The sequence below is a fragment of the Schistocerca serialis genome, chromosome 11 (assembly GCF_023864345.2).
Source record: "Schistocerca serialis cubense isolate TAMUIC-IGC-003099 chromosome 11, iqSchSeri2.2, whole genome shotgun sequence".
Classification (NCBI taxonomy): Eukaryota; Metazoa; Arthropoda; class Insecta; order Orthoptera; family Acrididae; genus Schistocerca; species Schistocerca serialis.
In genome coordinates, this window is record NC_064648.1 from 132,824,491 (window position 1) to 132,852,323 (window position 27,833).

General features: G+C 42.0%; 1 protein-coding gene across 2 annotated transcripts; it reads left to right on the forward strand.

The window, feature by feature from the left end:
- Nucleotides 1-656: 656 nt before the first annotated feature.
- On the forward strand, nucleotides 657-9,897 carry LOC126427040 (uncharacterized). 2 transcript variants are annotated; one of them, XM_050089214.1, is made up of 3 exons: nucleotides 657-5,953; nucleotides 7,310-7,484; nucleotides 7,574-9,897. In XM_050089214.1, exon 1 carries the CDS (start codon nucleotides 2,036-2,038, stop codon nucleotides 3,035-3,037), a length of 1,002 nt encoding a protein of 333 aa, XP_049945171.1. In that variant the 5' UTR covers nucleotides 657-2,035; the 3' UTR covers nucleotides 3,038-5,953; nucleotides 7,310-7,484; nucleotides 7,574-9,897. The 2 variants fall into 2 exon arrangements, with proteins under 2 accessions (XP_049945171.1, XP_049945170.1); XM_050089213.1 differs by having other exon boundaries at nucleotides 7,310-7,451.
- The last annotated feature ends 17,936 nt before the right edge of the window (nucleotides 9,898-27,833 follow it).

Genomic DNA, 27,833 nt, shown 5'->3' on the forward strand with positions numbered 1-27,833 from the left:
CCTTCAGTACGTAATAAGTGTTTTTTGACTTTAAAGAAAAAAAAATCTCACGAGATAGAATAAACTGATCCTACTTTATTAAGCAATAGTGTTTTTTTGGCTTTTTTTAAAAAAAAATCTCACGAGATATAATAAACAGATCCACTTTATTAAGCAATCAGTAAAAAAACGAAACTGAAACATAACAGCAAAAGCGAAAATGGTAAACTGCTCTCTGGCGACTTGTGACGTCATTGTCCAAAGCCGACGGGTTGTATCCCCTGCTACACTAGACCCCCTCATTCAGTGTTACCTGCAATGACACAGTTTTAATATGCGCTGGTATAAAAACACACACAGTGAAATAGTATTCTGCAGCTGTTGATATCTCTTATACCATGACAATGAAGAAACTGTAAAGTCAAAATTATAAAATAATTGCTATGTTAACATGCAGAATCCAACAGATTACTGAAATTTGGTGCCACTTAATCCATTATAGGAACTTCACTCTTATAGTTCCATAAATATCACAGTACTGCTGTAACACAAGCAGTTCACAGGTATATTCATCATATACTGATGCCTGGTGAGGTATGCTCATAGTGCTTATAGTACTAATTAATAAAAGAATATTAAAATGGAATATGCATGTTGTTGTAGAACATGGTATATTGTTGTTAGGCCTAAATAATTTGTGTACTTCCACTAAGGTGTGACCTGTCAAGCTGACATTGGTGGAAAATGAATGAGTATCCAGTGTTTTTTACTTTCACATACAGACACACATCTCTAGATCATGCTGTATATTGTACTGACTCACACTACTTTGTTTTAGGTTTGTGAACTTCACTTCACCGAATCTGACATCTGCCGCCATACAGAATGTTATGATGAAGTGAAAGGCACAAAGCTTTCTGTCAAGCTTTCAAGACCGAGGCTTAGAAAGGGTGCTGTCCCACCAGTGTTACCAGGCTGCCCAAGCTATTTGTCTACTCCATCCACCAGCTCTCGAGAAATTGCAGAGGAAAGGAGAGCTAGATTGGACAATGAACATCTTCTACAAGCAATTAAAGACAGTATAGTAACCAAAACAGCGTATGATTCGAGGAAGTTATTTTCTACTTTTGAAGCATTTCTGCAGTGCCTAAAAAGAGAAACCATTCCCAGTGAATGGACCATTGTTAGGAGAAGTGACTGTGTCCTATTTCTATTGCTTACTGTATTGCCTGCTCCACCTGTGTCTGTATCTGTAGTAGTGACAAATGATTTGCAGTTGTCTGCCTATCGAAGTAACACTGAGATAAGAAAGATAGGCAGTAGAAAAATATCACACAAACTTTCAAATATGAATGATTTGTTTACAGTATTAGACAAAGTGAAAGAATTAGTCAGTGCAAAAGAGAATTCATTAAAAATCCAGTGCTTTCTTATACAGGACATTTTAAATGACATGTGCAGTTCTGTAGATGAAGAAAAACAGAAACAAATTCAATTCTTAAGTGAGCAAGTTAAGTTGCTATGTAGCTGTGAGGAAAACTATAGGTTTAATCCTCACTTTTCTATATTCTGTTGTATCCTGCATTCTATCTCCCCTCATGCCTATAAATTTTTGAGGTCATCTGGCAATCTTATTCTTCCTCATCCAAGAACTTTACAGAAAATATGTTCCTCATATACTAGTGGTCCTCATAATGAACAAAATGAAGGTGCTATGCTCCTGTATATTAAGGAAAGATTTAAATCTTTGCAGGAAAGTGATTGTACCATTTCATTAATGATGGATGAAATTCATATTAAACCTTATTTTGATTACAAGGGAGGAAACATTGTGGGGGCAGCATTTGATAGTGACAAGGCTGCTACTACAGCATATGTCTTTATGGTACAATCATTGCTGTCTTCTTTTAAAGAAGTAGTGCGTGTCCTTCCAGTGCGAAACCTTGCAGCTGAATAGTTATTTTTGTATGTGAAGAAAATATTATGTGGCCTTTATGACATTGGTTTCAAAGTTATTTGTGTAGTTAGTGACAACAATGCTTTAAATAGGAAATCTATGGCACTTTTTAGCTCACCTCCAAAACTCAGTATAGTTTACCCACATCCAGCTAATCCAACTCAGCCACTATTTTTTATAATTGATTCTGTCCACATCGTTAAGTGTATTCGTAATAATTGGGTTAATCAAAAGGACTCTCAAGTTTTGCTCAAATATCCACAGTTTGATGGAAGCAGTGATGATTGTCAGGTGTTAATGGCATCTTTTGAAGCATTGAGGCAGCTTCATAAGATTGAATGTAATGGTCTACTTAAGCACTCTTATGGTCTTTCTTTGAAGTCTCTTTATACATCTTCACTTGAGAAACAGAATGTGAGCCTTGTTTTGCAGGTATTCAGTGAATATACAGCTGAAGCCGTTTCAACTGTAGGAGAACAGAAAAACTTGTTACATTACCAGACCACTGCAGAATTTATTAAAATTATACTTACATGGTGGAAAATTGTAAATGTTAAGACAGTTCACAAAGGTGTTCGACTAAATGATCTCTTCCAGTGCCCTCTGTCCTTAAGTAATAATGATGAAAAATTAGTTTTTTTGGAAAAGTTTCTTGTGTGGCTTGATAAGTGGAAGGACTTAGGCCTGAAAAATAATACCCTTTCAAAAGATACACATATAGCTCTGACACACACAACCTATGGTTTGATTGAGATGGCAAGGTACTGTACTAAAGAGCTTGGTTTCACTTATTTTTTGCCTGGAAAAATTCAGACTGATTCTCTGGAAGCAAGGTTTAGCAGTTACCGTTCAATGGCTGGCTCTCAGTATCTCATATCTGTGAGACAGATTTTTGAAGTGGAAGCGAAGATGAGGATGCAGAACATGTTACCACTCATGTTGAATTCAAGTACTTTTGGTAAACTGCCTGTTGCAGAAGGGTTCATCTTCAATTGTAATGATGACCCAAAGGGACTATACAAACAGACTCTGAGTTTATGGTTGACATTATGTATTTGGAGGAAGATTTCAGACAGACAGAAACATACCTTCCAATATTAACATATTTAGCAGGGTATTGTGTTCACAGTGTACTGAAGAAACAGCAGTGTGAGGTGTGCAGCAAATACCTTCTCTTAGACAAAGAAATGTGTCTGCATGGTGAACAACATCTTAGTTTAATCAAAAATTTGGACAGGGGTGGTCTGTTATTCCCTCAGCCTGATGCTGTGAATGTTGTTATTTACAATTACATTACTGTACAGAAATTAATATCTGCCCCTAATGAAAAAAAATTTTTGTCATCCAACAGTCAAAGGGTGCTTGTTCAAAATATAACCATAAATGCTGTTCAGAAGAAAAGTTTCTTCTTAACAGACTTTATTTGCAGTAATGGTCATTCGGCAGATGAAATACTGAAGTTGTTAGTCAAAGCATCCACCAACGCATTATTAAATAATTACATTAAGAAAAAGAATGACACCTTGACTGCTTCTTTTAAGAAACGGAAGCTTAGCACATTTTAATTTGCGTACATTTTACATGCTAGCACATTTATCAGATGTCACAGAAAATTTCTATTATGTCTCACACATTCAGTTACACTGTATTTGGTCCACTGAAAGCAGAGGCAGGTTCCATAACCCATATTGGTGTAGTACCTTCAACTGAATGCACACTAATAGTCATTTGGTCCATAAAGCCTGTAAGTTGTGGATAATTTGCTTCCAACAGTTTCAAATGTCAGAAGGTCACAACTTTTTCCATCCAGACTATTCAGCTGAAGTAAATACTTTGTCCAGCACTAATGGCTAGTTTCAATCTCATCATTGTAAAATTTTATCAGTTTGTGTACACATCCATCTGTGCACCTGATACTGGCCTAAGGTTGAAACTGGGCCAGTTTTTCCTAGTAAAGTTTTTATGTCTTTCAGCTATTCTGTTCACAAATATTTACATCTTCCTTTCAATTTGTTGAGCATGTGCTGCCCAACAAGAAGAAATCTGTTAAAGTAATTCTGTATTAAACCTCATGTAATTCATTATAACTATGTATGTAATTAGTGGCTATTATTTTGGCATGCAGACGTATAAAACTTGCGATAGAATATTATAATACTACAAAAGGGTTAGCCGAAAATGGATTTCTCCCATTGTCCTGAATCAGAATGACACCAGGGTGTTTCCTAATGTAGTTACTTCTCATAATAGCTGTTCATCTAAATTTTGATACAAGCTGTCAGTATTGTTGCATATGGGTAACAATTAGTTATCGCTTTGCATATATTATTTTACTGCGACGTAGTTACATTCTAATAGTTGCTTATTCCACTCACAGTTTGGAATAGTTTAATATCAGACACAGTAGTTGGTATCCGTTCCCAAATTTGCATCTCATCCAGACTGTGACCCTTAGTTTGTTACTTATTGTGTTTTTTTTTTTAACTTATGAAACCCCTTGGTAGTGTGACGCTGTGTGTCAGACTTGGACCGCACATGTGTTTAATATGCTAGAAAATTTCATAACAGCACACACTTCGGTACTGAGTGAAAAGTGTGTTCTTGAACTGTTTCTGCCAGTAGCTGTAGAATCTTGTGATATAGAAAATCACTTCACAGCATTAAAATACAGCTTCAGTGTTCCATACAGTCAGTTTAATTGAAACAGTTTATTCTAACAGGAATAATGTGAAAGGTGGTGTTTATATAGTAAGTAAGGAAAAGTTCTTCCCACCTATATAGAGGGAGAGTATTCTTACAAACATTAAGGAGTGTCATGTTGCTGCATTTTATTTGAATGTGTAGGACATTATATCCTACACCATTAAGTTTAATTTGGAATCAGTGTAAAATTGTTACAGTTTTGATTTATGTTGTGCATCTTTAGTTAATCCCAGAGTTAGTTCCTCTGATTTATTTTGTTCACACTTCAGTTCATTACAAGGAAATTGGCCTACTTGTAGCTTATGGCAGGGTTTTCAACAAATGTTGCATAGCTGTGCAGTAACAATATAAAAGAGTTCTTTCAGTTGTGGATCAGGTATTCAACTGTAATGTGAGGTTAGTCTGATATGTTGTCATACTCAGTATTACCATTTCTTATTAGTTTCCAACGACTAGCTACATTTTCACTTCGTTGAATGTCCTTCAGTAGTGCCTCATCCCAGTACACCTTTATATCATGGTGCATACATTCCAAGAAATGTTTGTTGCTCTATTACTCTGTCTGAGTTAATACTTTTGTCAGCAACATAAGTCATTGTTAGTCACAATTATTAAATTTTATAGACTGTAAGACTGGTAATGTAACTTGTTATACGCATCTGACATGTTTTGCAACTGTAATTTTTCACAAAATACAATATATCACATGTGTACAACTAATCAATCATTCTGAAAGTAGAATAGGCTTGCTGCCTTTTAAGATGGAAATCGTGATCTATTTCTGTAATGGAACCATGTTGTGCCCTGGATTTTGTAACAGCATTTTCAGGAAGTAGATGTACATATGACTGACTTAAATAAATTATAGTTCATTACTTCTAGTGTTTTATAGTCCTACATTAACATAAACTATTAATAATTACATCATTTTAAGCATGCTGAGTACTACCGTTCTCATGTTACAGTAATCTGTCTACATATTACAAAGAATTTAACTTGATGTAGTGGCAGTGATTTCTGATCCATCCCTGGAGTTACTAAAGTGCAAATGTGAATTGTAGTATCCCTTGTTCTGAAGTTTAATACAATTCTCAGTATTGTATACAGCATTCCCTTTTTGTTTATAGGATAGCTTGATTCCCTTAATGAGTCACTGTCTCCTGCAGTAACGTAGGTAGACACTTAATGAAATTCTATTACGAAATACAGCTTGAAACAATGGAACAAATTAATCTAGAAATAGGTTAAATTTATTAGTGACATTTTTAGCGTGACACATTGTCTCATTCCAACTGCTGCAAATGTCTGCTGAAGGTTTGTAGATTTTCACTATTGACTTATATAAAGGTCCTGTTGATAAAACTACTGTTGTTTGCAGGGCTTACAGCATGCATTTTGAACAGCTGACCATTATGGTCAAGAATACATCTAAAATTTCACTTAAACATATGTTGCTAATTCTTTTATCTGCAGAGTATTGTCAATCAGGCTTGAAAAGTTCTTAGCAACTCTTGTGAGAAAGTCAACACCTGCACACGGCTCATTACATGCTCAGAATCTGCCATATTTTTACAGGAAAGAAAATTTACATTACAATAACAACGAATAATTGTTTTTGTTTCTGAGAAAAGGTGAGTTAAAAGTGATTGTTTGCTTGGGGAATGTACTCAGCTTTCCTGAGGGCGTTCTATAAACAGTTACAGAATATTTATTTAGGATACTGAAGGCAGAGGAATTTAATATTATACACTGTATTAGTGCAGACTTTTTCAAGTGAGTGTAAATAATAGTCGTCTGGTCCAGAAAATCACAGTGCATTTTTCACAAATGTACCTTGTTTTATCATGTATATCGCAATATTATTTACATCCCGCACTCGTACGTTTTCACTGGCTATTGATAAGTCTTAAGCAATTACGTTACCGGTAAAAAAAAAGAATTATAAATTATAGCATCTGCTATATCGCGATTGATAAAGTTACGTATTTTAACCATACGCAAAGTACTCTTCTCTTTGCGTGGTATCATTTGCAAAGATCTCGTTTCGTTATCTCCAGCGGTTTACGAGATATGAGAGGCGTTATGAATATTTCATTCCCGCTCGTTGCGATCGTAAGTGAAGTTGCCGCAGATGCTCAATTTTTTCGAGATTGGAAGCAGATATTGATCTAAAGTTTTACGAAAATTTCCGAACCTCATCTGTATTTCACACTCAGCAATAGAATGTATAATATGCATCAAACACAAATTCATAGCGACCCCTATTTTTCATGGCAACGTTCTCAAATTTGATACTCATCTGTGAAATACCACAATAGTTATGACCATTATCGAAATGATTGGCACTTCATCATGAAGCTGCCATATGAAGCTAAAAGTATTTCAGAAATTAATTATTTTTTACGGAACAGGTTCTGTAAAATCGTTCGACAAAGATTTGCAGGCCGTGCTTCTCGAATCCTTAAGCGCGGCGCCAAGCCAACCCTGGCCCGCTTTGCGTGACGTCACAAGAGCGCGCCGCGGCCTTCTCTTTAGGTGGTGGTGGTTGTATCCCCTGCTACACTAGTCCCTTATACTTTTAAGCTCACTTTATGCAGTCCTCAGTTAGATTTCATTTGTCAGTTTACATTCTGCCTTTACGTTAACAGTAAAACATATGGTTCTTTTCAGATATGTGAACTGCATTTCACTGCAGACGACATTGAGAAAATTACCAGTGCTTACGACCCAAAACTGGCAAACTCTTTACAGTTTACAGCACCTTTGGACCGTCCACGTTTAAAGAAACGTTCGTGAAAATTGATCGTAAAGGGTACTTGTAATCAGTTTTCAGATTAATGTACAGGTTCCTTAATTTTCTTACGAAATTGTTAAATATCTAAGATCATGAAACATTGCTATACGAATCTCATGTTTATCTCTCTCTATTTGCAGATGCTGTACCATCAAAGTTGCCAGGATGACCTACGTATTTATCTTCAAAACAAGCACCAGCTCGAGAAGATCCAGAGAGTCGCGAACGTTTGGAGAACCAAGCACTTGAGAAAGTTATTGAGCAGAGTGTGGAATCACACAAAAAATGATGGAGAAGAGTTCATTTGCTAGTTTAGAAGATTTTAAATCAAAATTATCTGATTGTGAAAAGCACAGTGACTGGGTCACGGTAACCAAATCAAATAATTTGTGTCTTGTGTTAAAGGATGCTCCTTATCTAAGTGTTGTGTGTCATGTCGTTATAAATAGTGATTTAGTGTTAAGTGCATTTGATTTAATAGTCCAACACAGATTAGGTACGGGAGTGTTTCAATGATATTATGGTCATTAGCTTATTCTATCAGTCCACATGCATATAGGTTTTAGAGGAGTGCTAGTAATTTTTCCATTCCAAGTCCCAGTACTTTGTCAAAACTTTGCAGTAAACTTCCAACTAACCCAATCATTGAGCATCAGAGTGAGCAGTTTCTCAGTTACATACCACAAAAAGTTGGTGCTTTATCTGTGAATGATAAAACTGTCCTGTTGATGGATGAGATTTGTTTAAAGTCACAACTTGACTATAAAGGTGGCAATGTTGTAGGTGGTGCTTTTAACACAGATGTGGTTTTGTGTGCAACTAGTGCTTATGTTTTTATGATCCAGAGTATGGATTCAGTGCACAAAGATGTGGTGCATACTCTCCCAGTTTACACAATTCAATTGAACTAGAAGCAGTGGGATTTCAGGTAATAGTAGTAGTAGCTGACAATAATGCTATTAATAAGAAAGCTATTTCATACTTTTCTTCCCCCCCCCCCCCCCCCTCCCTCCTAGTGTACAGATAAAATATGTTCATCCTGAGCAGACTTCTGCAGACCGCCCACTTTACTATTTTGTGGATACTGTACACATTTTAAAATGTAAACGGAACAACTGGGGTAATGAAAAGGACCAAATTATTTGCCTTCCTTCTTTTAGTGATAGCTTGAAGGTAGGTCTTGCTTCTGTTACAGCACTGAAGGAACTATATTTACTAGAAAAAGGTGAACTGTTGCAGTATGGCAGCACTTTAACACTTAAGTCACTATATCCAAATTCTTTTGAACGGCAAAATGTGAAATTAGCATTGCGTATTTTTAATAACACGACAGTTGTTGCAATGCAACAACTAGGCGCAAGAAAGAAATTGAAAACTGGGAGAGTACTGCCACATTTGTAAAAATAATAAGTCAGTGGTTTGATATTAAATGTTGAAACGCTGCTGAAGGGTAAAAGGCTAAGAAATGTTTACCAAGAACAGATTACTCTCAATTCAAAACATATTCATGTCTTTTTGAGAAACTTTCTCTCGTGGTTGTGTTCATGGGAAGATTGCAATCGAGGAAAGAAATTGACCAGAGAAACACACTTTGCTCTCAAACATACTACTGCAGCCTTTATTGATTTTAGTGAATACTGGCTGTGTGAGAAGAAGAGAACATATTTGCTCTTTGGGAAAATACAGACAGACAGTTTGAAGGACAGGTTTGGGAAATACCGCCTACTTAATGGAAGAAGTTACCATGTATCACTAAGGCAGGTATTTGAAACAGAAGGAAAATTAAGGGCCCAGAGTATGTTTTCTCTTGTATTAAAGTCCAAAGTGTTTGGTGATGTTGTTAGACCTAATAATATTGATGCTGCTTGTTGTAGAATCCCAGGCTTTCAAGATATCGACAACCCAGAGCTGTTAAATGTAGTAGTTGATGATAGTGATGTTGATGAAATAGACGAAAACACTTGGCCATTACTCCATTATATTGCTCACACCAAGTGCATCTAAAATAAATTGTCCATATTGTGTAGGGTTTGTAACATCCGAAGAAACAAGACAAGCAGATGATTTGATAATGGCAAATGACAGGGGAGGTTTAACATACCCTAGCAGTGATGTAGTCACATGTGTTTCCTATGTATACTTAACACTGCAAAAAATTCTTAAAGAAAAGGAAAAATTTGTTCCTGCAACAAGTAAATCAAAGAAATGTGCTTGTGGAAGAAGCAGCCATTAATGTGCCAAAAGACTTACTTCTTGGTTTCCATTGTTTAAAAGGTCACACTCTTGAATCTATCATACATTGTATATTGACTTGCAGTGCAAATATTTTACTAAACAACTTTGTAAAACGAATAAATGATGTGTGTGTGACAAAAGATGTAAGTATTTACAAAAGAATGAAAAAGTCTTGACATCTGACTCCTTGTCACAAAAAATTGTGAAATAAATGTTTTCTGGAAATTTACTTATTAAAGTGAAGCTTGTTAAGTATCACATGCCCCGTTTTCATAAGTTATTAAATGAAAAAACTTTCAATAAATGATTTACATTATTTGCGGTGAATTTTTAAGGTCCTAGTGTAATTTTATTAACAATCAAGGAAAATCATTATTACTTATGTAGTCTAAACTATCATGTGGAAGGTTACCTAATTATAAAATCGAATATGCAGCAAGGCAATGCTGTAAGTGCTTAAAATTTTACGTCGCATAAAAAGTAGGTAGTGGTGACTGAAAAAATAGGATTAATGATTTATTTTATTTCTAGGCGAATTTTGAAGGTCCTAGTTTATTTCTTTATTTTATTTTTTTTGTATTTTTTTTTTTTTTTGTATTCAAGGGAAATCATTATTCCTTAGGTAGTCGAAATATTGCGTTGGTTACCTAATTGTAAGATCTAATCAGCAGCAAGGTGACGCTATAAGTGATTAAAATTCTAAAAAGTAGGTAGTGGTGACTATATGAACTGCCTTTGAAGATACAGGATCCAATATTTATATAAATCTTTTTTACTCGAACGTGTTACGCCACAATTCATCATTTACAAACTAGGTGATACAGTATGCAGTACTCTCTTAGTTGAAGGTTTCATTATTTTCGTTACTTCTATCATTAGTTAAATAGCGAATGTGCATTCCCTTGCGCTACTTCAGTGCCAGTTTCTGAACTCAGTCGCAGAGCAGTGACGTCACAGCAGGCGTTGTGAGGCTTTGTTTCTTGGTGGTGTTGATAGGAGAAGTACGATTAGGTTTGTTGAAACAGTCGCCGGCGGGCTCACACGCATGCGCGTTGCAAACAGAAAACGTACCGTCGCCATGTTTTTTAAATTTTGCCTCTGTACTTTCTGTATGTCTTCATTAGCGTCATCAACCCCATATTTTCTCTGTTTTAACTTCTGCAACTTTTCCGCCACTTCACCGTTTTTAACAAAGTCACCGTTTTATTGCCTTTTTATATCGTTTGTTATCTTCCCATAATGTTTTTTCTTCTCTTTTCTTATTTGGGCTTTACACATCTATCGCCAGCGGGGATTGACATTCAGTAAGGGGAAAAAACTAACATCTCGAGGGTTGGATCCCCTCACTTCCAAATCGGAGGATTATGCCACCCGGGCTGCTCTCAAAGTGCCTTTGCCATCTGTCTGCCGGCTGCCGCCCGGTGCTCCCCACCACCACCACCGTCGCCACCGGCGTCCCCCTGTCCTCGTCACAGCCACCCTCCATATTTGTCTATTTCCCCATTTCAGTGACTCCTACTGCCAGTGGACAACGAATTCCATCATGGACACACCCACTAGCACCATCATTTACACCTCTACTTGCCCCGCATCTACCATTACCTCGTGGAGTGCCTCCCACTACCTTAAACAATGTCCTAACCTTGGCCTCGTCCTTCCTGCAACGCCTGCTACGAATTCCACCCCACCCACTCCTCCAAATGCAAATCCTGAGCTCACTGTCCCCATTCACCACACTGACCTGCCCATCCATCCCATCAATTTCCTCCACCCTCCCCCTACAGCTGAAGACATCTGGTTCCTGACCATTGTTCTGCAGAATGTCCACCCATTGCAACATCCCCACACAATCCAGCAGATCTCCCTTGCTGCTGCTCCGTCTTCCATTTCAATAGCTACGCCACGTACTCTCACAACCAGGCCCACTTTATCTTCATATGCCTAGACACTTGTTTAAGCTCCTCTCTGCTCTTCCCCTCCCACTCTGCTGAGCTACTGACAGACAAAACAACGAAACTATCGTCTGAAGAACACGTGTCTGATTTCTACCAAACACATACAGGCCCATTCTGAGTGCTGCGCAGATTGCCAAAAGACTACGTGATAGATTGGAAGGGAAAGCTGGGCTTTTCTTAGTGCGAAAACACACAGCAGTCACAGACATTTCTAGCTACTTAATCCATGGCAGCAAATGGACAAATGTATGTACAAAGATGCTGGGAGTGGAATGACAAATCGACATGATTGGGCTGAGCGCCCTTTATTTGACAAAATAATACTAATCTGGAATCTAGATTTCTAATTTTTATGATGGCATTCAGATCCACAGATACCATTCACCACATCAACCAGCTCTGTGCTGCATTGTGCAGCTACCTACTGCCAGGTACTCCATATCAATGACATCATGAGAGAGCAGAATGGGACGCTCCACGGAACTCACAGACTTTGAACATGGTCAAGTGATTGGGTATCACCTGTGTCATACGTCTGTATACGAAATTTTCACACTCCTAAACATACCTAGGTGCACTGTTTCCGATGTGATAGTGGAGTGGAAACTAGAAGTAACATATACAGCACAAAAGCGTACAGACCGACCTTGTCTGTTGACTCGCAAAGACCGCCGTCAATTGGAGAGGATCGTTACGTGTAGTAGGCAGACATCTATCCTGACTGTCACACAGTAATTCGAAACTGCATCAGGATCCACTGCAAGTACTATGAAAGCCAGGCAGCAGGTGAGAAAACTTAGATTTCATCGTCGAGCAGCTGTTCATAAGCCATACATCACGCCGGTAAATGCCAAACGACGCCCCGTTCGGTGTAAGGAGAGTAAACATTGGACGATTGAACAGTGGGAAAACGTTGTGTGGAGTGACGAATCGCGGTACACAATCTGGCGATCCAATGAACAGGGTGCGGGTATGGCGAATGTCTGGTGAACGTCATCTGCTAGCGTATGTAATGCCAACAGTAATCTTCGGAGGTGGTGGTGTTATGGAGTGGTCGTGTTTTTCATGGAGGAGGCTTGCACCCCTTGTTGTTTTGTGTTGCGCTATCTCAGCACGGGCCTACATTGATGGTTTAAACACCTTCTTGCTCCCACTGTTGAAGATCAAGTCGGGGGTGGCGATTGCACCTTTCAACACGATCGAGCACCTATTCGTAATGCACGGCATGTGGGGGAGTGGTTACATGACAATAACATCCCTCTTAAGGACTGGCCTGCACAGAGTCTTGACCTGAACCCTACAGAACACCTTTGGGATATTTTGGAATGGCAACTTCATGCCAGGCCTCACTGACCAACATCAATACCTCTCCTCAGTGCAGCACGCCATGAAGAATTCGCTGTCATTCCCGAAAAAACCTTCCAGCACCTGATTGAACGTATGCCTGCAATAGTGGAAGCTGTGATCGAGGCTAAAGGTGGGCCTACACTGTACTGAATTCCAGCATTACCGATGGAGGGCGCCACGAACTTGTAAGTCATTTTCAACCAGGTTTCTGGATACTTTTGATCACAAAGTGTATGTTTCGTAGGGGGAAACTGCTGTTAATTTTCAAGCTTTTACGTAAATATACAGTGCTATTACAAATGATTGAAGCGATTTCATAAATTCACTGAAGCTCCATTCATTGGCATATGGTCATGACACACAACAGATACGTAGAAAAACTCATAAAGTTTTGTTTGGCTGAGGCCACACTTCATGTTTCTGCCGCCAAAGCGCTCGAGAGCGCAGTGAGACAAAATGGCGACAGGAGCCGAGAAAGCGTATGTCGTGCTTGAAATGCACTCACATCGGTCACTCATAACAGTGCAACGGCACTTCAGGACGAAGTTCAACAAAGATCCACCAACTGCTAACTCCATTCGGCGTTGGTATGCGCAGTTTAAAGCTTCTGGATGCCTTTGTAAGGGGAAATCAACGGGTCGGCCTGCAGTGAGTGAAGAAATGGTTGAACGCGTGCGGGCAAGTTTCAGGCGTAGCCTGTGGAAGTCAACGAATAAAGCAAGCAGGGAGCTAAACGTACCACAGCCGACGGTTTGGAAAATCTTACGGAAAAGGCTAAAGCAAAAGCCTTACCATTTACAATTGCTACAAGCCCTGACACCCGATAACAAAGTCAAACGCTTTTAATTTTCGGCGCGGTTGCAACAGCTCATGGAAGAGGATGCGTTCAGTGCGAAACTCGTTTTCAGTGATGAAGCAACATTTTTTTCTTAATGGTGAAGTGAACAGACACAATGTGCGAATCTGGGCGGTAGAGAATCCTCACGCATTCGTGCAGCAAATTCGCAATTCACCAAAAGTTAACGTGTTTTGTGCAATCTCACGGTTTAAAGTTTACGGGCCCTTTTTCTTCTGCGAAAAAAACGTTACAGGACACGTGTATCTGCACATGCTGGAAAATTGGCTCACACCACAACTGGAGACCGACAGCGCCGACTTCATCTTTCAACAGCATGGTGCTCCACCGCACTTCCATCATGATGTTCGGCATCTCTTAAACAAGAGAGTGGAAAACCGATGGATCGGTCGTGGTGGAGATCATGATCAGCAAATCATGTCACGGCCTCCACGCTCTCCTGACTGAACCCCATGCGATTTCTTTCTGTGGGGTTATGTGAAAGATTCAGTGTTTAAACCTCCTCTACCAAGAAACGTGCCAGAACTGCGAGCTCGTATCATCGATGTTTTCGAACTCATTGATGGGGCATGCTGCGCCGAGTGTGGGAGGAACTTGATTATCGGCTTGATGTCTGCCGAATCACTAAAGGGGCACATATCGAACATTTGTGAATGCCTAAAAAAACTTATTGAGTTTTTGTATGTGTGTGTAAAGCATTGTGAAAATATCTCAAATAATAAAGTTATTGTAGAGCTGTGAAATCGCTTTAATCATTTGTAATAACCCTGTACTTTGCGCATCCTTTTGCAAGCGAGAAGATATCGTGAAGTACGATTGGGAAAGGCTGTAAATTAACGATCTATGTCCCTTTATTGATTCCATATGTGTGAGAACTGGTTGAACAGAGAGATTGTCAAATACTCTGGGAAATGTAGTAGCACCCCAGACGATAACACCTGATTGTGTTCCCGTATGGCGGGACTGTCTGTTTGATATCCCACCACTGTCTGAAGCATCTCCAGACAAGTGTTCGTTGGTATTCGGGGCTCAGTTCGAAGTGGGACTCATCACTGAAGACAATTCTACTCGATTCAATGAGATTCCAGGCCGAATGTGCGCGACACCACTGAATACGAGCATGATTCTGTACAGGGGCGACGTGGATACAGCTCCTTTCCGTGAGCCGCCTGTTAATAGTCCCTGCAGTAAATGAAGTACCAGTTGCACGTCAGCTCGACAATAATGATAAATCCGGCGCTCTGAGTGTGTCTCTGACGACTGCTCCGACCCTTACGTTCTGTCATGTCGAGCGATTCGTCTATTACTCCAACTGCCTTCTTTCAGCCCAACAAGTCTCCCAAATGATGACATCTGCATATAGTGTCTACGTACCTGTCTGCCAGGCATAGTTGCTGTCCAGAAGAGTACACAGAATGAAATTCGTAAAGATTGTATTTTTTCCTGCCGACATGTCCCTCGTTTACTAACTTCGCCAGTTGTGCATTGAAATTGCTCTGCAGCGTCACACATTCATTCATCGACCACCAAAGTTTACAAATATGCGTTTTCTGTCGATATCTGCATTCATTTCAATTTTTGACCAATCTGCACAAGTTGTTTGTGGTGCACATTCTTCTTCTTTTTCCCCTGTCACAGTGTGAAATGTATCTGCATGTTTCACACCACGCTGTATAATAAAGTAACTACTAATTAGGTTAATTCTCCCATATACACAAACGAAGTGCTTGGGCAGCCTTTTGCCAACTGCCCAATTTTTTAAAATAATGATATGGAAATGAAGAAATAGATAGGATTTCGTCGTTCTTCTGACTTGGTAAGTAACAAAATTCCTTAGTTGAAGATAAATAGCGGATTGAATTTAATCATCATGAGAAAAAAGTCTTTCGCAAGGGCATTTATATGTAAAACATTCTCGGTTTTCTTGCCGCATCAGTTCAGGATAAAATCGCGAGCTTTGGACCATAGCCCGCATCGTCATCGTCAGGATGACACATGAATTTAAGCAGATGTCACGTTTGATTTTTTTCTATTTTTAATGAAGTGCCTTTGATCCATGTGCTTGTTTCCCCCGTGCTGCCCACTTCTACAACTAGTCTCGCACCTATATCACCCACATGAACAGTCTATAGCATTGTACGGAATTCTTCTATAGCGTGTCGGTTATGGGTTAAGTGCCGCAATCGAGAGTACTTGCGCGGATTCCATGGTCATGATATGCAGCATGTTGCCAAATGTTTTCCGATGATTGTCACCCGCGCCAACCGAAAATATTCCCCTTCAACGTAGGACAGATATTCGAAGGATGTAGCATCGCTGTTCTCAACAATGTAGGTGGCTGTATGTCCGAACATCCATAGTGCTACATTTTCTTTCATAACTGGTCATCACATGCGGTCCCGCCACATCCCTTCACGAACGTTCAGATAGCGTGCTGAAATATTACGTTATAAATGTATAAAGAAGTAGCCCTAGTTTTAATTATCGCCTGAAAATATCGTAAATAATTTTGGATATAAAAATAAATTTGTATATAATTGAAAGAAACGATGTACTTATTAATGAGATGATGTATTTCTAGTTATTTATGGATTATTTCGTAAAGAAGTATCTTTGAGTTAAAATGTTGGAACAAAATGTAGTAGGTACGCTCGTTTGTCTAACGATATAAAAAAAAAGCGGAAGGCGACTTGTTTTCCCCTCTCCCTTTTGTCCTGCGGTACCGAGATAAGCTGTGTAGTGTCACATGTGTGCTTTTGTGAAATAATTATGTCAATTTCATCTTAAGTAGCCGTGTTTCATTTGAAGATCCCTTTCCTTGCTGTTTACGTTACACATGAGTTTAGTATGCATTTCTTAGTGCAGTTTCGGGCTGTATTGGAGAGAAGTTGTTTCTGGGATTGTTTGGGGGTCATGGCCGAACACTGTTAGCGGTCATTCGCAGTTTAATCAATCACATTCTAATTCATACGTCCCTGAGATTTTTCTCTCAAAATCGGGGCAATGTTATAACGCGAACCGTGTAGTATTCAGATTGGTCGTTTGCCTCCAAAGAATGTCGTCTATCAATGCATTCGCTGGTTTGATATAATGACGATGCTGGAAGACAGCACAGCGTCAGTATAATCTGTTCATCATAAGAATAAAACTGATGTAACCATTACGCCATGTATTCTTGTATGTTTGCTTCAATATAATTGGATATTGTTTCACGTGGAGCGGAAACCAATCTGAGACCAGTACAGTCAAGTAAGATCATAAGGATACGTTTTGTGCTGTGTTACACGCACACAGAGTGAGCGATAATGCGGGACAACAGCTATACCGGAGCTGGCCAGCCAGCGGTCCAGATTACCTGCATTGATGTGAACAGTTGCAGTTCACTTGTAAAAAGAGACGAGGAAAGAAACAAGATAGCTTCGAATGTCATTTCATTTTTAAAGAGAATGAAACTATATTTGGAGAAACTCCAGCACTACCGCTCACTTCTTCAGTCACCAGACGGAAAGCATGAAATGCAATTGTTGTCACCTGACATGGTGTTCTAATTACAAATAAGAGTGATGAAAATTTCCAACTTAAACACAGCGAGCTGTGTGTAAAGTAAAAGCATACTGCAGGGATTTCATCGTACTGTTGAACACTGAAGCCACTAATGTATTTATTACAGTCAGGCATCTGGTGATCTCTTAGCTCCTGCGTTATTGGAGTCGGAGAAATACATTTTAGTTCTGGAAGTGTCACCTGCTACGTTGATAACGACCCTATCGACATCAGAATACACGAAGCCAACCAGCCGCCCCATTTTCCCCTTTTTTGACGAGCCGTTCTGTATCCCGCCAGCGTTCGGCGTGACGTGTGAGAAAGCTGCGTGCGTTTGTACCAGTAGTCTACGTCTGGCAGTTGGCAAGTCTTGTTAGTTCTTGGGCCAACTCCCTTAATTTGGCAGCAGATCAGTTCTGCTGAGTTCATATTGTAATGGTACAGTGGCAAATGTAAAAATCCAGAATCTGTATGCCATGCTCGATGCTGTGAAAATATTTGTTTTTCATGGTTCTACGAGGCTTATCTACATCTGTGGTATAAAACGACGAAGATAGTTCAAATAAAAAGTGTTTGGTTTTTAATTTTTGTCTTAAAACTTATATTGTTATGTTTTCTTAATTTAAGCAACTTTTGTTAACAGTCATTCATAAAAATCGATAATTCAGAATTTATATACCCAATAAAAACGAGAATTTCGCATGTAATATGTAATTAGAAACAAGATTTCGTATATTATTCTTAAAAAGTTATGATGAATTCTACAATTACGAGATGTAGCTTTTTCAAATTGAATGAGAAAAAAGACTATGGGGAAATTGTAACCAGGGAACCACCGCCCACAGCAGGCTACCGATTCAGCGAAACCTGCAGTTTAGATGCGTAACGGCACTGTGTCCAATACAGTCCCTCAGAAAAGTTCAAAGCCGATTACCTCCGTAAATTTATGAAAAAGATTAAGAACAATCTATTTTTCGGCCCTTTTTTTAACCCTGTTTCACTATGGAACAGTCTGCAGCCTCAGGTATTTTCATTCCGCGTATTAACAGCGCCACAATCAGAGCTCAACAATAAAGAGGCTGTGACTGTAGAGCATTTTTGAAATTAAATTAAAATACGTAGCTAAAGCGTTATTAAGAAAAAGCTTGGTGGCTCTTAATAGATTTGAACATCATAAAGATTTATTTAATTTAGCTAATACATAAGTAGGACCTACTTCCAAGACCGTAATAACACCAGTGTACGTCTGCTAGTGCTTCTGACCTATCATCGCGATTGTGTTTTTTGACACCAGGTTTATTCTTATGACGAACTCCATATCCATAAGGCCATGTCTACCGCTAGTGTCTGCCACTTCCATTCCTTTTTTTTTCCTTTATTGAATTTCGATTCCCCCCTAAGGGGGCGGGCTGGCAGCAGCTTAGTACGCTGCTCTGCAGCCTACAGACGTTTTAAAACGTAAGAAGAAGATAAGAAACAATAAAAGCAGGGGATAAAACGGTGACTAAATTGTAAAACGGTGGAAAATTGTGGAAACCTAAAACATGAAGCAAACGGTTGGCAAGGCTAATAAAATACACAGGAAGCAAATACGTAACATAGTAGACAGACAATTAAAAAACACGGCCACAGTCTGGTTTCTGTTCGCAAGAGATATAAAAACCACACCCAGCGACAGTATGATGTCCGTTCGCAACACTTCGGGAAAGACACACAACACTGAACACTCACTGTAAACGCTGCACTAAAATGTCGGCACAAAGATGACACACCATAGCGGAGGGTAGTTGGGGGGGGGGGGGAGCTGGACAGATGGGGGAGTAAAACAAGGATGGAGGACAGGAAAAACGAAAGGGGGAGTAACCAAAGGTGGGAGAGGACCCATGAGGGGCGGGGCAGACGCGAGAGGGAATGGGAAAAGGCAGAGGATGGAAATACAAAAGGACTCGGGGGAGAGAAGGGAGGCATAGAGATGGTAGGTGGGGAAAAAAGAGGATGGAAGGGGGGAGAGGGAGCCCAGGCGAAGGACAGAGGTAAGGAGGGGGTGATGATCAGAATTGATAGGAGGGATAAATGGCGGGAGAGAGGGCATCATCATTGAGGGGGAGTTGATGGAAGCCACCTTTGGAAAGGAGATGAAGGGTGTAGAGATGGACGGTAGGGGCACACAACAGTGAACAGGTGGCAAGGGGCAGGGATGGGAGAGGAGAGGAGCAACCAGTGGGTGAGTGGGATCAAGGCGGCGGGAGGTGTAGAGTATGCGGATATGTTCGAGGAATACGATCAGATGGGGGAAAGGAATGAGGTCATAGAGGATTCGTGTGGGGGATGGGAGACGTATACGGAAGGCGAGGTGGAGTGCATGACACTCAAGGATCTGTAGGGACTTATAGAATTTGGGGGGGAGCAGATATCCAGGCGGGACTGGCATAACAGAGGATGGGAGGGATTAAGGGGATAGGTTTGGAGTTTAAACAGGAGACGGGGATGCCAGACACGGTCGTAGGCCTTTTCGAGGTTGAAGGAGACAAAAATGGCGGAGCGATGGGAGTTAAGCTGGAGGGAGAGGAGGTGGAGGAGTTGGAGGAGTTGGTCATCAGCGGAGAAGGAAGGTCGAAAGCCACATTGGGTGTCAGGGAGGGGGTGGTTTTGGTGGAGGTGGTGATGGATGCGCCGGGTAAGGATGGATTCCAAGAGTTTGCTGAACACTCATGTGAGACGCATAGGACGGTAGGAAGAGGCATCAGATGGAGGCTTGTTCGGTTTGGGGAACATCAGGATACAGGAGGTTGCCACTTCCAGGTGACAACGCCATTTCCTCAAGCAGCTGCATCATAGTAGAAAGCGTTTGTCACGCAATTGCTGGGAACTGCCTTAATACATACGGCGGTAGTCTGTTATCTTTATCTGACGAACTTGTTCAGACCCTAATTAAAACATTCAACTAGCTCTTTCTTCTAAACTGGCGTCAAAACTGAAGGGAGAAAGAATCGACACTGCAGCAATCAAGAGTGGCTACTGTGCTGCCATCTGTTGATGACGGCAGGAGCGGGGCCATTCTTCAATACCTGCCTAACGTAAAAGTCGGGTTTACGGCCCCTGTTTGGATATTCGTGGACGATTCGTTTAAGGAAAGCTTATTCTATAAAAAAAATATATTTATTCTTTAATGATAATCATGTGAGTGAGAATTAGACTGAATAGTTCCTGACGATGGCTTCATACTCGTTCCTACTATTTATGGCAAATGCTATATACAAATGCAATCGCAAGTAGTAGTACGTATGGCATCCCGGTCTCCTCTTTGCACCGTCCTTCCTATGTCGCCCTCCACAACACCATCTCCCATATATCTTTTATCCCACGGCTGGCGTCCCCCAGGGTTCAGTCCTCAGCCCTCTCCTTTATCTCTTGTATACAGCTGATATGCCCAAGCCACCCCCACCAATCCACCTTCTCCAGTATGCTGATGCGTACCCTCCAAACCCACCTTAACCAGTTCACCACTTGGTGTAACCAGTGGTTCCTCTGTCTCAACCCCTCCAAAACCCAGGCAATCATCATAGGCCGCACCACTCGCTCCTTTTGCCTCCATGATTTCTACCTCACTCTTTATGGTCATCCTATCCAGCTCACCCCCACCCTGAAATACCTTGGCCTCACCCTCGACTGACACCTCACTTGGACCCCTCATCTCCACACCATCCAGCAGAAAGCCCATTCCCACCTCCACCTTCTGAAACTCCTGTCTGGCCGGTCATGAGGATTGCATCCTTCTACCATCCTCCACACCTACAAATCCCTCATCCGTCCTATCCTCTGTTATGCCAGCGTTGCTTGGACCTCCGCCCCCACCCGCTTTTACAAGGCCTTCCAAATCCTTGAACGCCACGCGCTCCACCTTGCCTTCTGTATCCGCCTTCCTTCCCCCACACGGCTCCTGTATGAACTGATCCCCTTCCCCCGCCTCCTCCTGTTCCTCTAACATCTCCGCATTCTTTACATTGTTCGCAGGCTTGATCCCCCCCACCCTCTGGTTTCCTTCTTCCTCTCCACCCCCCGCCCATTGCCGCGTCTCTATTGCTGTATCCCTCCCTCTCTCCACCTCCACACCCTCCATCTCCTTCAAGAGGGCAATTTCCAAGGCCTCCCCCTCCCGGATGATGAACTTCACCGTGACATCTACCCTTCCTTCCAACTGTAACCTGACCTTGTTCCCCCCACCCCACCCCAGGGCCCCCTTTTTCCTCTTCCCTCCTTCTCCCAGAGCGGATTTTCCTCCATCCTCCCCTCCCCTGAGACCCTGCACCCCATACTTGCCTCTTTCCTTCCCACATCCCTCCCTACCTGGCCCGCTTCAGCGCGCACCCCGCTCATCTCCCCCATCTCTTCCCCTCCCTCCCTTCTTCAGGTCTCCCTCATCTCCTAGTGCCTGGCAGATCCTCTGTATTGATCATCATCAGTGTGCCACATCAGTGTTGTGTTTAGTGCTGTTTCTCCTGTGCGTCAAGAGGTGTGATTTTAATTGTGTACTGCCTTGAGGTTCGCCGTAAGTGTTACGTTATGTGCTACGCCATGCGTCAATACCTTTATGCTCCATTCATACTGTGCCTTGTGTTCTTTTAATCGTCGCAATGTGTGGCTTTTTGTGTGTGCTACTTTTAAACAGTTCTTTATCTCCATTTTACAGTCACCCCGTTTTTTGTCTATTGCCTTCCATGATGTTCCCCCTTTTTTATATCTATGTTCACCTTATTCTCTCCTTTGCTGTTTTTAAATGTCTTCTGTTGTTTTGTTCTATGTCTTTCGGCTGAAGAGCAGCGCATATGCTGCTGCCAGCCCGCCCTGATGGGGAATTGAAATACAATAAAGGAAAAAAACGTAGTAGTACAGCAACGAAACTCCGGGACTGGCGCCAGACCTGCACACGACTCAATGCCACCCTCCCTATCAACTCCTCCAAGTACTGTTCCACCTTCCATCGCCTTACTGGTTCCCCTTCTGCTCCCCAGTACCCCCTTCTCCATAACCATCGCCCCATTCCTGACTACCTCAGTAAGCCCAACCACTTCGCTTCCCACCTTTCCGAAGTGTTCTCCATCCCAGATGAGCCCCACTTTGATTATTCTCTTTTCCCCCTCTTCATGGAACGTGCCGACACCTCAGTCACTCCACTTGCTCCTAATTTCCAGTACTTGGGGCAGTTGACCCCTCGGACATAAACACTCCCATTACAGCACAAGACATTAAACTTATCCTCCAGTCCAAACGCAACATGGCCCCTGGTCACGACTGTGTCACCTACCGAGAAAGCCCCTATTCCTTCCTGACTGTCCTCGCCGTCTCTATAATGTCATCCTCTCTACTGGCTTCTACCCTGACCTGTGGAGGACCTCCCGCATCCTCTTATCCTCAAACCCAACAAACCACCTTCTGACGCCTCTTCCTATCATCCCATCTGCCTCACCTACATCTTCAGTAAGGTCTTTGAATCCATCCTCCCCCACTGTATACATCAGCACCTTACTCAACTACAACTCCTCCCCCCTACCCAGTGTGGCTTCCGACCCTCCTTCTCTGCTGAAGACCAACTCCTAAACCTTGTTCACCTTCTGTCCCTCCAGCTCAACTCCCGTCGCTCCACCATTTTTGTTGCCCTTGACCTCCAAAATGCCTATGACCGTGCATGGCATCCTGGTCTCCTCTTTAAACTCCAAATCTACGGCCTGCCTATCAATTATGTCCGTCTGGTTGCTTCCTTCCTCACGCACCGTCCTTCCTATGTCACCCTCCACAACACCAACTCCCATATCTTTTATCACATGGCTGGCGTCCCCCAGGGTTCAGTGCTCTCCCCTTTATCCCTTGTATACGGCTGATATGCCCAAGCCACCCCCACCAGTCCACCTTCTCCAATATGCTGATTACACCGCCTTACTGGCTCTCTATCCTACCCTTCAATGGTTCCAACGCACCCTCCAAACCCACCTTAACCAGTTCACCGCTTGGTGTAACTAGTGGTTCCTCCGTCTCAACCCCTCCAAAACCCAGGCAATCATCATAGGCCGCATCACTCACTCCTTTCGCCTCCATAATTTCTACCTCATCCTTTATGGTCGTCCCATCCAGCTCACCCCCACCCTGAGATACCTTGGCCTCACCCTCGACCGACACCTCACCTGGACCCCTCATCTCCAGACCGTCCAGCAGAAAGCCCATTTCTGCCTCCGCCTTCTGAAACTCCTGTCTGGCTAGACATGGGGATTACATGCTTCTACCATCCTCCACACCTACAAATCCCTCATCCGTCCTATCCTCAATTATGCCGGCATTGCCTGGATCTCCGCACCCACCCACTTTTACGAGACCCTCCAAATCCTTGAATGCCAAGCGCTCTGCCTTGCCTTCCACATCTGCCTTCCTTCCCCTACACGGCTCCTGTATGAACTGATCCCCTTCCCCACCTCCTCCTGTTCCTCCAAGATCTCTGCATCCTTTACATTGTCTGCCGGCTTGATCCCCCCACCCTCTGGTTTCCTCCTTCCTCTCAACCCCCCGCCCGTTGGCGCCTCTATCGCTGTATCCCTCCCTCTCTCCACTTCCAGACCCTCCTTCTCCTTCATCAGGGCAATTTCCAGCACCTCCTCCTCCCGGATGATGAACTTCACCTTGACATCTACCTTTCCTTCTAACTATAACCTGGTCTTGCCCTCCCCCCTCCCCAGGGCCCCCTTTTTTCCTCTCCCCTCCTTCGGCCAGAGCGGATTTTCCTCCTTCCCCCCACCCCCTGAGGCCCTGCACCCCCTAATTGCCTCTTTCCTTCCCACATCCCTCCCTACCTTGCCCTCTTCATTGCGCACCCTGCCCATCTCGCCCTCTCTTCCCCTCCCTCCCTTCTTCCAGTCTCCCTCATCTCCTTGTGCAGATCCTCCGTTTTGATCATCGTCAGTGTGCCATGTCAGTGTTGTGTTTAGTGCTATTTCTCCTGTGCATCAAGATGTGTGATTTTAATTGTGTACTGCCTTGAGGTTCGCCTTCAGTGTTTGTTATTTGCTACGCCATCCGTCGATACCTTTTATGCTCCAGTCATACTGTGCCTTGTGTTCTTTTAATTGTCCCAGTGTGTGGCTTTTTGTATGTGCTAATTTTAAACAGTTTTTAATCTCCATTTTACAGTCACCAGGTTTTTTGTTTATTGCCTTCCACGATGTTACCCCTTTTTTATATCTATGTTCACCATATTCTCTCCTTTGTTATCTTTAAATGTCTTCTATTCTTTGTTCTACGTCTTTCGGCTGAAGAGCAGCGCATATGCTGCTGCCAGTTCACCCCGATGGGGAATTTAAATACAATAAAGAAAAAAAAAAGTAGTAGTATTATTTAATTGGTCTTTTTTCAAGCAGTAAATTTTTGAGCGGCCCTGATTGCGATGTTGCGGTCTGGGCCCGTTCGAGACTTGAGAGTATGTAAACTTAAATGGATTAATTGTGCTGGTTAGCAGTGGGTCAAACGGTTATTCTGGAGTAACGTTTATCACAGTTCTAGTTAGTCTTTGATAACCGTTATTTTTAACGGCTATTAATAACTGTCAAGTTATTTTTCGCTAGCGAATACCGAATACTCCGATGGGACAACAGTTAAATAACGACATAGTTGGAATCCATCAGTTTTGTTATCAGTATAACTGCGAGTGGTGTGAAATGGCAGGAATGTCATATGAATCGTGTCATAACCTTAGGTAATTAACTCTGGATACATTTTAGTTGATGTTCGAACGATTATTAGTATTTCATATTATATGTATGTAGGTTATCGGTCGCTATTAGAAATATTATCATCACAGTTGCAACAGAAAGTAAGCGGAACTTCGCCACAGCTCTGTTTGAGTAAAATGTTAACAATGTGCATTTTTAAGTATGAAGTAATATGTAATCTGAATACCGTAGGTTAAATTCGAAGCTTAATTTCTTGTGCTGCGCACTTAATAGAATAAGTGTACAGCCTTGTAATACAAAAAAATATATACGTAATGTGTCAGATTCGTTTATTCCTGTCCTGAACAAGATAGTCCTATTCGGGAAAGTGTGAGTACGCTAATCCAAGTTTTATGTGAGATTTGGAAACTGCTCAATTTCTCCAGCTACAGCATCTTTACAACATAAGATCGAAAAGGTTGACAGTGTTACATTTCTGGGACTACAACTTGCTAATAAATTCAGTTAGGAAGGGCATACCATAGAATTGATGAAGCGCCTAAACAAGTCTGTATTTACAGTGAGAATGACGTTAGATGTAGGAGACATAGATATAGAAAATCTTACATATTTTCATTCTATTATTTGATAAGGGTTAATATTCTGTGGTAACTCATCAAATGGAGAAAAAGTTTTTCCCATGTAAAAGCGTGTAATAAAGATCGTATGTGGTATAAATTCAAGAACATCATGTAGGAACCTGTTCAATGAACTTTGTATTCTAACCACTGCTTCCTAATATATTTATTCCTTAATGAAATTTAAAATGGCTCTGAGCACTATGCGACTTAACTTCTGAGGTCATTAGTCGCCGAGAACTTAGAACTAATTCAACCTAACTAACCTAAGGACATCACACACATCCATGCCCGAGGCAGGATTCGAACCTGCGACCGTAGCAGCCACGCGGTTCCGGGCTGAAGAGCCTAGAACCGCACGGCCAATGCGGCCGGCTTAATGAAATTTATTACAAGTATTTCCAACCAATAGCTCAATACATAATATCAGTAGTAGAAATAGGAACAGCAATCAACATAAAGACCTAAAATCACTTACCTTGGTCCAAAACGGTTCCAATATTCAGGAACATGCATTTCCAATAAACTACCAATAAGTCAGCAACCATTAAAAACTTGGTTTTAGATAAAGCACGGTTTACAGCGTATTTGAAAGAGTTTCTGGTACAGAAGTGTCCGATTCCACATGCGAGCTTTGCCCCAGGACGACTTCAATATGCCGGAAATGGCTATTTTAAGTGTTTCTATGACGTCACTACATACACATGGCAACAAAAGCGATGATACATGTAAATGATACAATAACATCTACCACCAAAAATATAATCAAACCAACGCAACAACTGTGGGAAGTAGGGGTTTTTAGGGTGAGGACAAGAAAGGCAGTAAAAAAAAAAAAAAAAAAAAACACACCATGAGCCAAAAACACAAAATGAGGAACATAATGAAAAAAATACAGCACTCCGCTACACTAACAAAAACTGCAGGAATCGGACACTTCTCTTTAACAAAATAGTTCAGCCATAGGTGACCATACCAAAACACCAATACCCACAACTAAAAGTACGAAAATTGGAATCAGACATTTCCCTTGACCTACATAGGTGAACCTCAAATGAGGATACCAAAACATCAATACGTACAACTATGAAAATGGGAATCGGTCATTTCCAGTGACCAATATACGTTCACCACAACTACTGATGGAGGTTGGTGGGGGGTCCAGACCGCAAGTGCGACCATAAAGGAGCTTGAGGAGATGGAGTCTCGGGCGTGCCTTGGCTTCGATTGTCTGGAGATGGGGAGTCCAGGAGAGGCAACGGTCAAGGGTCATGCCAAGGTACTTAAGGGTAGGGGTGAGGGCGATAGGACAGCCATAGATGGTGACATACAAGTTGAGGAGGCGGAAGGAATGGGTGGTGTTGCCTACAATGATCGCCTGGGTCTTGGAAGGATTGCCCTTGAGCAACCACTGGTAGCAAGTGGTGAATCAGTCAAGATGGGATTGGAGAAGGAGTTGGGAGCGCTGCAGGGTGGGGGCTGGGGCAAGGAAGGCGGTGTCATCAGCGTACTGGAGAAGGTGGATGGGGGGTGGGGGTGAAGGTGGCAGCATGTCCGCCGTATACAAAAGGTACAGAAGAGGGGAGAGGACGGAACCTTGGGGTACACCAGTGGAGGGAAAAAGGTGTAGGAATCCGTGTTATGGATGGTGACCTAGGTAGGACATTGGGAAAGAAAGGACCCGATGAGACAGACGTAGTTAAGAGGAAGGGCAAAGATTTGGAGAGGAGATGAGTCAGGTGAAGGAAAAGGTCATTGGTAGAGAAGGACGGCTGAAAGCTACACTGGGTAATGGGGAGGAGGCAGTGCTGGCGGAGATGCTGGTGCATGTGACGGGTAAGGATGGATTCCAGGACCTTGCTGAAGACTGAGGTAAGACTGATGGGACTGTAGGAGGAGACAGCGGACGGCGGTTTGTCGGGTTTAAGGAACATCAGGATGTGGGAGGTTTTCCACAGGTCTGGGTGGTAGTTGGTGGAACGGACTAGATTGTAGAGCCTGGCCAGAGTGGAGAGGAAGGAGGCAGGAGCTTCACGAAGTTGGCGATAGGTGACACGATTGTGACCGGGAGCGGTGTTGCTTTTGTGCGGAGTGTAGTGATGATATCCTGAGTAGTGACGGGGGCATTGAGT

Bases quoted from the DNA above. Each gene is read 5' to 3' on its own strand.
- LOC126427040 (XM_050089214.1), top strand. From the start codon at position 2,036: ATGGCACTTTTTAGCTCACCTCCAAAACTCAGTATAGTTTACCCACAT.